Genomic DNA, 16799 nt, shown 5'->3' with positions numbered 1-16799 from the left:
TCTGGTTTAAAACACAAACCAAATTCAATTGTTGGAAAGTTGTTACATATACTCAGGTGACCTATAAGGACCGTGGGCCTCTTGTTAAAACGTAAAATGACTAATGACGTGATAAAATTTCTTTATGTCATTAAGCAAACTTAGAAATAAAATTTATAGACAATATTTGTTAAATCATATTTTTTAAACAACTGTTTTAAAAACCCTACTTTTAGGGTTCCTCCTGTTCAAGGTTCGAAATTCGTAAAAAAAAAAGTACAAAAAATGCTAAAACGTATGACTATAATACAGGTTTATTTCTATGACATTTCAGTGAGATTTCAGTATGTCTTTTCCTTTTCAGTTGTTCGAAAACTTGGATTAAAGTTGACTGTAGAATCTTAAATTCGCGATGCCAGAACAATTGGTGACAAATTTTTGTCCAAACAGCACTGTCCCTTTGTGAAAATGCGAAAACTTGTGTCTTTAAAACTGACTTAATTTGATGACATATATCTTCATTCATATTTCAGAATAGTTTTTTTTTCTATTCAGCTATTCGTATGCTTGGATAAAGGTAGACTGTAGTTTTAGCTTTATTTGGAAATGCGAGAAGAAATTGTGACAGGTTTGTGTCCAAACAGCACCGCCCCTTTGAGAACTGCAAGCCCTGGCTCGGGGGGAATAATAACTCTCATATCTGGAAAAGATTGCTTGATCATGTCCTGTAGAATTGGTGACTCGGAAAATCCTCCGACCATTATAATGTTGTTGATTCCTAAGATCTCCGATTTCTTTAATAGGTCTCTAACATGATCCACAATTTGATCTCCTGCCACTTCAAACAAGCTCTTCATCACTTCTGCTGTTATTCTGCATCTGTCCCCTACCAATGTGATTTTTCCTGAATACTTGCTTTTCTCTATTGCCTCTTTTATATATTCCCCTGTATTCTCTTCGAAAGTTTCCAACAGGGATATTGGAATTTTTAGGGTGACCTTGCCCTGTGCGTCACCTTTAAAGGAACGCTTCTTAATTTCGAATTCTCGATACATATTCACATAATCAGCTGTATGTGAGCGGGAAAACTCAACGAGGATGGGGGCTGTTACTATTTTGATCAGCATTTGTTTGAAGGCCTCATCTACCTGAGTCCCTCCACATGTCCTTCCACCAGCTCTGTACAGTTCCATTAGGCTGAGATCAGGTTGTAATTCATAAACGGTGATATCTACTGTTCCTCCTTTAAAATACAGAAGTGTTTCGAAAACTCCCAAATATATCTCTCAAAATTTCAATACGTTTATTGATTGTCCATTTGCACTTAAAAAATTTTTATGAAGGTATTTAAAAATGCAAGGGGCTTTTAAAATAATGTATAATAAGCATCAAGTTAAAATTCATTTGAGTAAACATGTTATGAAATTATTAATGAATTAATTTTTATCTAATACTGATAAACAAAATCAATATAATGGTAAAAACATTTTTGCATGTTTGGAAAATGTGAATACTGTAGCTTACTGTTGATCAATTTTCCCGACACTTTTTATTCGCGAGGTAGACAGCATCTATTTACTAGCAGAATTTGAAAGAAAAAAGCACGATTTTTGTTAACTACTTTATATATAATTTTAAAGAAGCTCTAAACACTGCTCATTAAAAAGTTATATTTATAGGGTAGATGGGTTTAGTGTGATATCCCCTTCAAAGTGAAATAGAAAAAAATGGTTATTTACAGTTAATTACATAATTTTAATGCGTTAAAAGAATCTTAGAATCATATTAGACCAGGATTTAGTAAATGGGTTATTTTCCCCCATTTTTCCCCTATTTAGATAAACAACAGTGATTTCTATTCACGAAAAATCTATTGTCTTTGAACATTTTTCCTGCGAAAAAAAGGACGGTATCCTATGCTGAAATTAACTAAATAGTTCCAATATGCGCACCTTTATAAGATATATTTTTCTCTACATCCAAGAAGCATTATCAGTGTTTAGAACTTCCTTAAGTTTTACATACCCGGTATATTCACGAGAATGCTTTTATTGCGAGCACACTGTCCCGTGTAATACTTGGTCTAACGGACTATAAAATGGCCTGTTTACATGTATATCATGCAATCTAAGCTTTATTCGTACCTGTATTTGATTTAATGATATTTAATTTTATTTGTATTTATTTATTTGCCATATCATTTCAAAAATATAATCTTAATATTTGATTAGCTGAAAGTGTGTTTGCATTATTAGTGGCCTCAATAAAGTTTTAATTTCATATTTTTCATTGGTACCATAACTTGATTGTATATTTTTATACATTTTCATTTTAATATTTGATTATGTCTTTCATTGACATTTAAAAGTTTTATTTTCGTATTTTTTAATGCGAACGAAAAAATGCATGTAATGATTCTGTTAGATTTCAATTTGATTTATTTACAGTACAAATACATATTTTTTTCATAGAGTTTAATTTCTTCCTTACATGTTTACCGATAGTATTTTTTTTTACTTATTTTACTTACTCGTATCTTTAAATTTTTTCATACAATATTGTGTAATTTTGACTTATTATTGAGTTTGAGATAAAGAGTTTTTACTGTAAATGCATGCTTAGCCTTATCAAATTATTGTTTTATTTTTTTCTTTCAGAGAACATAGCAGCTGACTGGATAGAATAAAGTTATTTCAGCAATTTTGCAAAGCAATATTAATTTAAAAAAGAAAAAAAAGAAATCCTTTACTTTGATATTAACAAACGCTAGGATAATGGTAAGTATTTTTAGAAACACCTGACTTGTTAGAGAGAGTGTTTTCTGATAAGGACATGTTAAATAATAATATGAGAGGTGAGCTATACCTAAGGGCATTCAAAACTAAAGCTTACCTCCACAATCCAGAACTAGGTATTTGCTTCCCTCGAAGATCTCTGATCCCTGGACGCCACCCTTAGAATGTAGTTTCTCTACGGGGAGATGTTTACAGTATAGCAAGGCCACCCCAGGCTCCGGTGCTATCAGTAACTGGTCCCTGGATATTCCAGCCTAAAAACAAATTAAAATCTTATATTTGTAAACAAGCCTTAAACAAAATTTATATATTTCAAAAGATTTTTTTATACTGCAGTCTCAATTAAAACTTTAAATATACAGGTTAAGTTTGAAAAACTGTAAGCCCCATTCAAGGACAAATAATACAAACACATGTTTTTTTCTTTAGAGAAGTCAAAATATCATGTCACTGTTTAAGAAAGAAAATAATTCTTTGAATTTTTTTATCTCCTTAGATTTGGAAAATGAAAAATTACTCATAATACTGCATTAACATTACAAACATAGACAAACATACACAGTAAAGGTTTTCAGATGAAAACAAATTTCAGAATATGTTAGCGTGGTGCTTGAAGTGTAATATAAACTTTTTTTCAAAAAAGCCAGGTGAATTCGATATGGAAAAACAAAATGATTTTTTTTAAAAAATCAGAAAAAATCAAGTAGATTGATTTTTACAAAGCTGTTAAAGCTGTCTAAAGCTGTTACGGATTATAAGTTTCATCCTAAAAGAAATTGTTTGTATCATCTATCCATACTACGGAAGCCTTTTGAGGAGCTATCAAAAAAATCTGAATACGATATCATAAATTGTCGATATTGTTGTAATTTGATTTAATTTATTTATAAATAACGAGTTAAGAAATTTGTAACAAACTTCTCTATTAGCGAATATGATTTGTTATAACAAATATTAGAATTTGTTTTTAGTGTATTTAATTTGTTATTACAAATAGCTTAAACGAATTGAATTGGCTATAATAAATTCTCGAATTTGTTTTAACGAATTCGTCAAATTCATTTTAAAGAGTTCAAAGAAATTTGAAATTCCAAATTTCATCTGTTGGAACAAATTCGACAACTCATTATATGACATTCAAATATATATTTTAAAAGGGTCCTAAATAGGCTTTATGTACATAAAAACTCTAATTGAAGTTGCTGATATCTCTAGACTAATTCATAGCTTATACATGTACCCTAACTGCCGCCTCTCTCATAAACTGTCTGGCAGGATCGTCCAAGATAGCGGGAACTGTTAAGACCCATCCTATATCAGTTTCCCTGATCCCTGCTTCTTCTTTTTTTAGAGAATACAGTAGGTGACCCTTGAAGAATTTAATGGCCGCAGAAAACACAGCTAAAGCCATCATCTCCTTCCCGTCTATAGATTTTATTTCTACTGCTTTTGAAAGTGGTTCCTGTGAGAAATACGTACATCGTTAGAATTTTGAAAACATACAGTCTCCTAATTTAAAAGGTTCAATGTTAAATCGAAGCTTATTACATTATACAAAGAAAGAGGACATATAAGGCGTATACAATGCCCCGCGCTGAGAAAATATGTTTCTAAATTTTCAACATTCATGGAAAAGTAAGATTTTTTCTAAAATCATGTTCTCAGTATTGTCATCTTCAAAACATTATATTATTTTATTTCACTGAACGATTTATAATTTGAGAAATTTTATTTCAAAGTTGACAGTTAAGCATATTTAGTAGAACATGAGTTTGATAGAGCCATAAAAAATGACTTTTGAACATGAATGGTTCAAGTCTCCATTCTTCGTTAACGCATAAATGATGGAAACATAAATGTACATTCTATTTCGTTTGTCAAAAAAAAGGATTATAAATCCAATTATATAAAAAAAAAATAACTTTTTTGAAAAATATACCCTTCAACGTAACGTAGTGATAAACACAGTTGGTCTTGCGCCAAACTCTGTCCTTTGGAGAGAGTTCGAATCATACCGGAAGAATTTACTTTTTTGTTTTCAAATATCTTAAAAACATCAGTGAAACATAGATTATCTAATAATAAAATATCAAAACCATGAAATATATAATTAAATGTGTAAAGGATGATAAAAACCATATAAATTTAAAATAATAATGCTTTCATGAACTAATAAAATTGATAAATATCTTTTCTCAGGGCGGGGAATTGTCCTCGGCTTGTACGCCTCCATTCTTTCCTCAAACATATCTATTCTAATTATCTTTAACTGCCTTTCCCATGTTTACTTAAACCTGGGTTGTATCTCAGAATTGAAAAATCAGCATGGGACAAAACCAAGTAGAAGTTAGTTCAGGCTTTCTCATCTAATAGAGTGCTGATAGAAAATGCTAGAATACCCGATAAATTACGTTATTGTAAACGGAGCAATTACCAATCAATAATCCTGACTTTACAAATAATTATTTGATTTTTCAGAGTAAACATTTTTTAAGAGATGAACTTGCCTCTTTGTTATAGAGAGACATATTGAACCTCTTGAAGTAATACCACTCTTCATGTTCCTCTTCCTCTGCCAGTTCTGCATATTTATCCTCCGCTTCATAACCAAACGCGTCGAACACTTTGTCTTTATTGAACAGAACACAGGTGGGGGTCTTTAGGGACACCAGACTCGTGCAGCCTGCTAACCAGATGTTATTTCTGACCTTCAAAGGGTCCTTTTCGTATTCATGTGTAAAGGACAATGCAAGGCCGCTGTAGGTGGTACCTAAGTCAATGGCGGCCACCAGCAGCTTATTGGTAAAGGGCTTGTTCTCTGTGTCCCAAGTCTGAAAGCATAAAATACATCTATTGATTAAGTTTCTTAACCAAAAACCGATTTGTCCAGAGAATTAATACAGTAAATAAGAGGAAAGAGACCCCAATCTAACAAAATATCAATGTTTGTGGGTACAAATAATGTGATCGATGTGTTAAAGGAATATCACTTACCTGTGCCTCCATCATCTCTTTTGTTGATATCTTTGGTTTCTTCACTTCGTAGCCATTTTCCTCTGTTGTGACGGATAATTTTGTTAGATATCCAAACAGCTTGTAAAACTGTTCTGTGTCTATTGTCCTTGAACTAAAGGTTGGTAGTGATATTTGAAGTTTTGGAGGTAGTTTGCTGAATTCCTTGGTTCGTGAGTTGTATTCCATGGTCAAAGACACTTCATTTGAATCTTCAATTTGAGTAAGATTTAGAAGTGTTTGTTCAATAAGAGTCTGTATCTGTTCAATTTCACTCAAATGCTCCTTCAGAATACTCTCATGTTTCGTTTTTACCTTTTCTATTTCAATTCTTAATTTTTCGACAATTAAGTCAACTGCTCTGTGCCATTCTTCTCCACATTTGATCAACGTTGTTGTAAGATTTCCATATTCCCCATCTAAGTTAGCTATCTGGTTTTCTATTTCATTTGCAATTTCTGCATACCTTGGAGAAATTGAGTTTTCTAATTCATCAGTATCTTTCTTAATTTCTTTCCGTTTTGAATAAAAGAGATCAGAAAGAGATGAAACTACATGCCCCCTATGTGTATCAGATATATTACACAGAGAGCACACAGAGGTTTTGCACGTTTTACAGAGAAACTCACAGTCTCTTGTTTGATGTGCTGTACACTTACGAAAAATTAAAGTTGACTTTTTTTGTCGGAATGTGACAACTTTATGTTTGTCATAGTCATCAGAGATATGTTTTCCTATGCAAGGAATACATAGATTGACATGACAGAAATCACAGTACTTCTGTACTTCAACTGTTCCACAAAGGTCACATCGGATTACATCTTGTACACTCGTGCGAGAATCCATAATAAACCTAAAAAGTTAGAAGTACACATGAACATTTATTCCTTACTTTGTTTGTCGATTTATATTGTTTATCGATTTTTTTAATGTCTGCGAAAACGAAAGTAATTTAAAAGAGGTTAATATATATTTACCAATCTCATAAATAATTTCATATTGATTTATTTAAGCATCTAATAGGCTATATAAATTATATACATCTAGTAAAGAAAATGAGACTGTAAAAGAATACCTTGCAATAGAGTACTTTCTTTTCTGTCCACCAATGGCCGTCCTTATATCTTGTTACAAAGCAATCTTAAGAGAGTTATCTTTCTTTTGTTGTATTATTATTCTTGTGTTAAACTCTTGCATTCACCGAAGTTTGGTCTTATAGAATGAGGCGAAAATGTGGGGCATTAAAGAATCATTAAATGTTGTGTTCAAATAAAGAGTTGCTTTTAATAGATAGCTAGATTTTTATTGTAAAATTTATTAAACGTTACACCTTCGTTTTAGATTATGAGGTTGTTATCATGGGTCACTAATTAATATCACATATATTTGAACAGTTTCTATTGGTGAATTGTTCAAATAAACCAGAATTTAAGGCATGAAGAGGAAATAAATTTTATTTTTTGAGTAAAATCATAATCTGCTTAAGCGTTTAAACGGTCACTGATCTTAATCTCTTAAAAATTCAAATGTACAATGTCATACAGTGTATAAAAGATAAGGATATTTACAGAAAGGAGCTAATCTTAGTTATATTTAAATCAGGTTTATCGACTGTTTATAGTTTACAGTTAACAATTATAATCTTTATTTCACATCTGTAAACTATAGTTTACGCCAAAATCTATGTTTCACAAGCGTAAACTATAAGTAATATTGAAAATAATCATTTGCTACTGCAAAATATTGGTTTAATGATCAATATAGTTTCACGATTTGTAAATTACGAGGGATGATGAAAAGGTTCACGAACTATCTCTGTATTTGAAAAACTACTGTTCAGATCAGACCGAAATTTGACACATATAGTCAAACATATGTTCTGTAAATAAAAAATGGTATGTAACGTTTTGCTCCATGTTTAAAGCGTCCCAATGACTCAATATGTAGGTTACTTATTACAAAACATGTTTGCCTCTGTCGTACTCATGCAACGGTCGGTGGCTGTAAAGTTCAACGTTTCTTTTGGAAGTTCATTTGCAGTGGAATATGATAATTTGATCAAGATTTATTAAGATAAAAGAATTACCAGAAATTTAGTCATTCATTGGATTATTTGTTTTAGTGAAAGATGGGAAATGCTTGAAAATGCTATTTGTTCCGTAGCCCAGTGAAAGCAAACTAGGGAGCAGAGATAAATGTCCTTAATTGAGCAATATAACATGAAAAATCGCCCAATCGTAGTTGGAAAAAACAGCTGGATATTTTAACAATGATATAATTATTAAATCTCCAAAATATTGTTTACCTCAGACTTAAAACATATAAGAAATGACCAAAAAAAAGCGCTCAAACTTTATCCACCTAGGATAACCGAAGCTCCCAAGACTGAGGACTAGTGCTGTAATGGTCACCATGCTCATCTTTTGAAAAATATATCCTTATCTTCCCATACTCTTGCCAAGATATGGCCTTTTCTAACATATGGACCGTTTTTGTTATAAAAAGTACATGTATCTAGCATGGTATGAAGTATAAGTTCAGAAAATTATTTTAGTTTCTGTTAACAGAACGCTTTACAGCATGTCAAGTAACCGCCTGGCCGGACACCTTAATCGTCCATGGACAGAATTGTGACAGATGTACATTTACATTGGATAGGAATACTTATAAAATAATAAACAATGAAACCTATTTCCTTTTCTTTTATGGAAGTAATTTATTTAGTTCGCTAACTTTTGATCACTCCTGCTATTGTTTACAACTCCTAGCTATATTTCAGGGTTTGTAAAGTATAGTTTATGGGCATTCAAAGCGCCAAATGCACAAAAATGCGATAAACATAATTTTACGTTTCAGAAAATCAGCTTAGGAACACAAATTCAATTATCTTGTATTTGAGATGCACAATTTTCTTTGAAACCATAGAAACCATAGTTTACGATGGAACCTATGGTTAACAAAATTTTTCAAATTATACATTGTCACAATCAATAATTTATCTTAATTGTTTTGACATTATGATTATGTTTATGTTTTATTTTATTTACCCTTTACTGGACCTCTTTATATTGTTACCTTATTGAACCTCAAATTTAGAATTGTTGGCATTGGTCAGTTACGGCCTATTGTATAGAAGGTATTTAAATCGCTGCATAGCTGACCAAGTAGCCGGGGACCACGTTTTCATAGATTTTACATGCTTGACGTACAGTCCAAGATGAGTTGATAAATACTATTTCAACGGTAACCATTCCTCCATAAGGGGTAAGTTTGTTATTTTTTATATATGTAAGTTTTTGAGTATTACATTTAAAACGTAGAACTTACTATTTCAGAATTTGAGTTAAGTATAATGTTTTTGTAACCATTTACGTATACAGGGTTTGCTGGGTAGAGTTACTCATGCGTTTATTGTTCTATTTTTGTGCAATGTACATATAAAGAACGGTGTTGTGGGTTTAATTGTTAAAACCAATTTTGTCAAAAAATTTTCTATTCTTAATGTTGCTTTTAAATTTGACAGTGTTTGGTTAGAAATACCGATACTGAATATGTGGTGTGCCGTTAGTGCAGTTGTAGTCAATGTTGACTTGAGTTTTTTTTCTTTTTGTATACGTAACCTGTGACTCAAAAATTTTATTTAATTTAAAGGTTTCTGATGTAATCCAATTATAATCTAGCCATGTGTTTGTTGGCGACCAGACAGGGATACCCACTGGGAGCCACTTGGTGGGAGTCCGTCGTGAAACGGGGCGTGTCTGTGTGGACGTGATTCTGAGCCAACACTAGGATGATATTGAGGATTAAAAGAGACTTTAAGTTCTATATATTGTAAATAATAGTTGTAAAAATATGTTGTAAATATTGTTTATATTGATTTCATTTACAGATAAATAATTGTAAATAGAGAAAAAAAAATCTTGTTATATCTGACTGAACAGAGCACGACGGCTGTGATGACAAATTAGAGCAGTTTATCCTGGACATAGCACTATAACATATTTTGCTATTCAAAGCAATGATTATTTTAAGTTGTTAATATATACATGTGTATTGTTGCTGACATGAAAAGTAAATGTGTTTTATTAAGATTAAGTTTTAGCCAAAATAGTGGGAATTAAAAAGAAAATTACAGAACAATTAATGAAAAAAAATAGAGAGAAATGTATTCCTTTTCATATAAAAATTACTGCAATTAGGCGATTTGTGTCGCAAAAATTATATTTGAAAACAACAGTTATTAGGTGTTTAGATTCATAAACTATATTTAACAATTCTTAATTAACTATAGTTTATTAGTGTGAATCATTGTTTATGAAGCTGAACTATAATTGGCAAGTGTGAATCAGAGTTGATATTTAAAAACTAGGGATGGCAATCGAATGCAGTATTGCTTATCGGTGAACCGCAATATGTTCTGACCGATTAAGCGGTAAATCGTATTAAAATACACATTTTCAGAAATCTCCGTATGTACACAGAAAAAAAACTTTAAACGATGATAGAAGTTAAAAACGTAATGTTTCATTAATCTTTAATTAGTTTTAGAAAACTACATTACATTTTTTATTTTAGTTTAAAAAATAATTTAGAAAAAATACAACTTAGAAAAACCTCAAGCTAATTTTTAGAGCAGATGTAATGCAAGGTAAAATTGTAATAATAATCAAAACTGAGTCACTGGATGAAAAATACAGTTTCCGCATGGCTGAAACTCTACTGAAACTCTGCGGAAACTTAAGGTTACTAATAGTTTCCGCAAAGTTTCAGTGCGGAAACTTCAAGTTTCATCAAGTTTCCGCAGTGCGGAAACCAAAGGTGTCCACGAATCCAAATAGTTTCCGCAACTGAAACTTGAGGTATACACAAGGTTTCAGTATGCATATATGGTTGAAATACATATGGTGTACCATAGGTTTCCACAACTGAAACTTGCTGAAACTTGAGGTTTACGCAAGGTTTCAGTATGCGTATACGGTTGGAATACATATGGTGTACCATAGGTTTCCGCAACTGAAACTTGAGGTTTACGCAAGGTTTCAGTATGGGTATACGGTTGAAATACATATGGTGTACCATAGGTTTTCGCAACAGAAACTGTACTATAAATTAAATTATACAATTTAGCCCAGCTCTTCAACCAAAACTCATTTTCCCCCTGAATTTTCATATTGGAAAAAACAAAACACACTCACACTAGTTATCAAAGAATATTTAATGTTGCTATCAACATTTACATACATTGGCTTGGCCATTTATTTTCTCTTGCATCATAAATATTTTTACAACTAAATCCGAGCTCTCATGTCACAACAGGAGGACAGAGAAAATGTCTGCATTTAATGATGTCTCATACATGAGAGATATAATCTTGCGAGAGGAACTTAGAACTGCAATCAATCAACTAAACCTGAATTCAGTATATGCAAGTCTAGTATCATCAAGGAAATGTAAAAGTACTTGGTATAATAAATGCACAAGTTCACATCATTAGTAGCCAATAAGCACCAAAGTGGATTTCTTTGTTAAATATTCAGTTTGTAGTCTATCATCAACCAACAGAAAAGTCCTTGAGTGATCCACATTTTTGAAGACCCACTTGCACTTCAAGTTCAAGATGGATTGACCTGCTCGTCAGTTACTTCAACCTATTGAAAATATATAAAAATATAGTTTAACAAAATCCCAATCTAAATAAAACAACATGTTAGATCCTCTTGCATACTCGCTACACAACATCTAACAGCATTCATAGAAGGTCAAGTCAAATGTCAAATACGGAACAACTCAGACTCTAGACTTATTCATTCCAATAAATTAAATACAATAATTTTTGCATTCGAGTATTTGATTGGTTAATAGAATTTAATGTCTGACGTGACACTCTACAGGATGCCATTAGATTTTAGCCAATATGTGCGCAGATCTAACATTTAATTTTAATAAGATTGACAAACTGAAAGTTCCTAAAACTGTTCTAGCACAAGCCTTTGTTTGATTAATTTCAGATTTTCAGCATTTTTGATCAGAATGATTTAAAATAAAATCTAAAAATTTATCAAGTGTAAAATCTCATTAGTTTATTAAAGTTGCCTCTTTTAAACACTTGACAAGGGATAATGAAATAAACAAACTTGAATGTATTTAAATGTACTGAATATGTATGTATGGATTTGTTTCTGATAAGATTTTCAGAGTAAATTAAGGATTTTTTTCTTCATTTTACTTGTTCATCAAAATATTTTTTGTACCCCTAACCTAGACCCTTAGACCATGATTCATGATATTTGAATAACAACTAGAGGCCCACAGACCTTAAAGGGCACCTGAGTATCATGTAAAGCATAGAAAAAAAAATATGTTTCTTCCCGACCGACCCTAATATATAGTGCCGACCCTAAATTTTTTTTCTGCTTTTGTCCCATGGAGTGCAAGATTTCACCCAGGGAATTATAGTTTCCAACTTTGCAAGCTTTTCAACATGTTCAAGACAGAAAGAAGTTTGAGTTACCTTTCTTTTAAGTCACAGAAATGCTTGAAAACACCATTTCTTTCGTCATTAATGTTACTTCTATACACTTTTTGATTCAAGAAGCAAAAAAAAAATGTTTTAAAAAAAAATAATTACCTACCTATCTACCTATATTTTTTCAGCCTGAAAGGGGAAACAAATATATTTTTTTCTAGGCCTAACTTCCACTCAATTGAATTTGGTTCATAATTTAAACAAAAAGCCATGAAATTCACAATTTTGAAAGACGCACCTTTGTTTATCATAATTATACACTTAGTTAACATGCTTACTTTGGTTACTAAATACCCAAAGGTAGATCAGAGTAATAAAGATACAATGCAATTCCATTTTATAACCACAAGTTGTGTACCCCACCCTGCACAGACCACTAACCCTGGGGCCACACATTTCAAAATTTACTAAATGTTTTCATAGGTTTTATTTCATCTTAAATGGTTTGATTAATTCCAAAGAGCTATAAGACCCACCCTAATACTAGAATCCCTGACCCTGGGGTCATGAATTTCATAATTATGGTAGGGGACTCAATGCTGATTACAATCATACCAACAGTTTGACTGCTTGATGTTCAGGAGGGGAAAAGAAGGGATTTTCAAAGATTGCATGAATTTTAGTGGTTTTGACCCCACCCCTCAGGCCCGCTTTTAACTTTTTTTTTTACTTTTAACATATAAGAGTTCCTCGTGTAAATAAACATTTGGGAAACAAATGGAAGATTTAATTTTAATTAGATTGACATAAAATGCTGCAAATCCTGGGAACCATGACATCAAATTTTCAGGACATGTTTTCTTGTAATATTTTTAAAGCGGCACAGTGAGTCAAAATCATATCTTAATTTTAAGATATCTGTAGCATACAAAGAAAGACTTAGGAAAATTATGAGTATATAGCGAAGATATGACAATTCAACTGCAAGAATTGACTGCACAATATAAGTGCCGGAAAAACAAAGGTTGTATCTACCGTTTCGTTGTTTCGTATATGTCAAGGTCACGCAACTCTTATTTTTAGCTTAAACTTGTAAACAAAATTCAACTGGAGCATGCAAAGGTGAGAAATATGTTCTAACAACTTTTTTAAAAGATTAAATCAAATTTTTTGGTCTTCTTACATTCATTCTAGGATACCTGAGACCATGGTAACTATGGAAACTTATTCAACACTTTTCTGCGCACGCGTAAAATAGGGAGGAAGAAGTACCAGGGTATTTTGCAATATTTTCGTTCTGGGGCAGACAAAAATTATTTTTACTTTTATTTTTCCCCATAAAAATATAATTTTTAGGTTCTGAAATCTGTAATTTTCTGAAACTGAATACTTTTAGGAATTGAACAAAATTTACAGAGGTCATGCGAAAATTCTACATTTGTCAATTTTCCCCTTTGTGCGTCACTGTGCCGCTTTAATGCTGTAAAACCGCGGCTTACGAATAAAATGTTTTTACGAAGACGGAAATAAAAATACACATATGTAGATATTAAATCAATGTTATTATAAAAATAACTAGTACATGTAACTATTGAACTATATATATATATATATATATATATATATATATATATATATATATATATATATATATATATATATATATATATATATATATATATATATATATATATATATATATATATATATATATATATATATATATGGATAGTAAAAAGGGCTTCCTAGTCAATATGTATTGTTAACAAATTGAAATTATTGAAATGATATTCATAAAGGAAAATATATATAGAAACATGTATAAAGAATATAAATGCAAACCTTTCTATCTCAGATTATGTTCACTCTCGTAATTATCTGTATTTCATGCACCATGAAGACACACTAATTTTCTTTTTAAACAACGTTACATGAAACGTAATCGTAGTTTTGTGAAAATGATGTATGTTTTCAAAATAATCAATTCCCGAGGGGGAGTATTGAGTTGGGTAATGTAGAAAATCCTTGTGAGAGGAATCGATTTTGTTTAAAAATAATATTTTTGAATTCCGACACAATATGAAATAAACAATTTTTATACATTTAATATGAAGCAAGGATCTTGTATAATATGCTTATCATTGATATAAATATCGGTATGTGTAAGTTTACACAGAGCAGGCACATCTCAAAATCTAAATATGAACTATTAGATATTTAAAAATAAAACCATTTTTTTAATGTATAAATAAATATAAGGATGATATGAGTTGATTTTTCTACCCTTTTGAAAAAAAATTAAAGAGAAAAAGTTTCAGTTCGGTTTCAGCATGCGGAAACCATATGGAATCGAAATCAATAGTAAAAAGATCATATGCATACCAGTTGATTTTTCTACCCTTTTGAAAAAAAGAAATAGAAAAAGTTTCAGTACAGTTTCAGCATGCGAAAACCATATGGAATCGAAATTAATAGTTTCCGGAAACGGAAACCTACTGAAACTAAAACGTATCGTTAAATTGGCGTTTCATTAAATTTTACATTGGTTTCCGTTTTGCGGAAACTATTAGGAAACAAACCTAATGGTTTCAGTATACGGAAACCCTACTGAAACTTGCTAAAACTATTATATAGTTTCCGCATTGCGGAAACCATACAGGAAACTTCAACGCCAAGTTTCAGCAAGGTTTCCGCATAGTTTCAGTTTTGCGGAAACTAGACTTTTCATCTCCAGTGAGTCTGAACTAAAGCTCTTAATTTACAGTGTTTGTCTAATGAGATAAATCGGTAGAAAACTCATTATGACAACTATACCATTTCACAGTGCTCTCAATATCTTAATTATCATCAGTAAAGAAATAGTGGCGTGGTGTTTTCACAATAATTAATGCTACGCAGACTAAACTGACCAATATTACCCCCAGGCTCTTAATCGGGAGTGCAATAATTATCTATAGCTTTGCTAAACATTTTCAACCACATGAGCAACGATTTCCTTTTTTTTTTAAATAAATTTTAAGAAAATCATGTTTAGTTTTAATTTTTCTAACTAACCATTTTCAGATTTTTGATTGCCATCGTTTCGACAAATTAATCGCTTAACCGGTTACAAGTTGCCATCCCTACTAAAATCTAAAGTTTACGATGTATAATAATGACATTTAACTATAGTTAACGACCGAAATCTATAATCAACGAATGCAAAACATGGTTTATCTGATATATATACTTTTAGGTTTGGTAAAACTATTATAAACAACTTTCAACTGTGGTTAAAGAATATTATTCAATTTACAAAGGAGAAGAAGAGATAATCAAACTTTTATGAATGGTTCTTCCATCGCAAATATGAACAACAGAACTTATAAATGTTTGTTTTTTTCTGTCAATGAAATAGTTAATTACAATTTTGCAAAAAAAAAAAAATAATCAGACATCAGATTCCAGCTCATATTGCTTTGAAGAGTCAAACCCATCCTCATCATTGGTCAGGCGAACAACTACAATAATATATTCTGACCAAAACGTTTTAAAAACAATGGTGTAATCACGTCATTGGACATCATACTTGTTAAAAAAAAAAAAGTAATGATTCCCCTCTTAGCAGTGAATGAAACGGTACAAGTGCCGTCAACCGGATTTTTTAAATTCTATCTGCTGTTCATGGCTTCATGTATATGTGTCCAGTAAATCAGCTCCTCTAGGCCAAAGTATGCATAAAATAACTCCGGCTTTTTTTCTATTACTTCATATATAGAATTTTCTTAATACTTCCAGTGGAAACCAGCTGGATTCTGTAAAGTTATTTTTCATTGAAAATGATGTATTCAATATGACGACAGAAATAACCCATAGAAAAGAAAAATTTCCTGGAAAAAGTGACATTTAAAAATTAATCTTTATTTGTTGTGTTCTACCGTATAGATCTTGAATTTTTTTTAAATTTATAATTTATACCTAAAATTTACTATTAACAACTTTACAATGAATCTCCAAAGTTGGTCGAAACATCAGTTTGTCCTTTGAAGAGTTGATAATCGCATGACATTTGGCATAGAAGTCCTTGAGGACAGGCCCGTCTCTTAATAAAATTGATATTTTGATAGGTTATGATGTTAGGAATAATTTAAGATAAGATTTTTTTAGGGGCACCCTTATCCTAGGATCGAAATTCACAAAAACCTACAAAAAATAAGGAAACCTGATTTTGATTATCTGTTTTAAATCTATACCTTTCATTCTTATAGTCAGACTAGCTCGGTTGATATATTGAGCTGAATATAATTTTACACCGTTGAAAATTATTTTTGAAAGTGGGGATTTGAATCCACCTGGTACACCACACTTTTAAAGTTTTAAATTTCGCCTTTTCTAAGGACTTTTTATATAGACTTGTGCATTTTCCTTCAATTTACTATCCTTTATGCATGTCCATTCTTGATATAAGAAACACTAAAGAGAGATCAAATCGTAACAATGCAATGTGCAGTTGTCAGTCAGGCGGAACAAACCTCAGTATATAAGCAGACTTTCTCCGAGGGGAATGT

The 16799-nt window shown here is 31.3% G+C and overlaps 1 protein-coding gene across 1 annotated transcript; it reads right to left on the bottom strand.

The window, feature by feature from the left end:
- Positions 1 to 575: 575 nt before the first annotated feature.
- On the bottom strand, positions 576 to 6928 carry LOC134281842 (heat shock 70 kDa protein 12B-like). The gene is made up of 6 exons (XM_062764281.1): positions 6862 to 6928; positions 5769 to 6639; positions 5282 to 5605; positions 4015 to 4236; positions 2872 to 3028; positions 576 to 1222 (listed from the first exon to the last, which is right to left on the bottom strand). The coding sequence occupies exons 2-6, from the start codon at positions 6630 to 6632 to the stop codon at positions 576 to 578; spliced, it is 2214 nt and encodes a 737-aa protein (XP_062620265.1). The 5' UTR covers positions 6633 to 6639; positions 6862 to 6928.
- Positions 6929 to 16799: the final 9871 nt, after the last annotated feature.

Source organism: Saccostrea cucullata, unplaced genomic scaffold, assembly GCF_032062105.1.
Source record: "Saccostrea cucullata isolate Sc308-1 unplaced genomic scaffold, CSIRO_AGI_Scuc_v1 ctg897, whole genome shotgun sequence".
NCBI lineage: Eukaryota > Metazoa > Mollusca > Bivalvia > Ostreida > Ostreidae > Saccostrea > Saccostrea cuccullata.
Note: the sequence above shows the minus strand (reverse complement) of the source record. Positions and strands in the feature narration are given on the sequence as shown.

Coding starts and splice junctions, on each gene's coding strand:
- LOC134281842 (XM_062764281.1), bottom strand. CDS start 6,632: ATGGATTCTCGCACGAGTGTACAAGATGTAATCCGATGTGACCTTTGT. Junction 4,237..5,281: donor TGTCTCTCTATAACAAAGAG/GCAAGTTCATCT, acceptor TATTTCTCACAG/GAACCACTTTCAAAAGCAGT. Junction 1,223..2,871: donor CCTAGTTCTGGATTGTGGAG/GTAAGCTTTAGT, acceptor TGTATTTTAAAG/GAGGAACAGTAGATATCACC.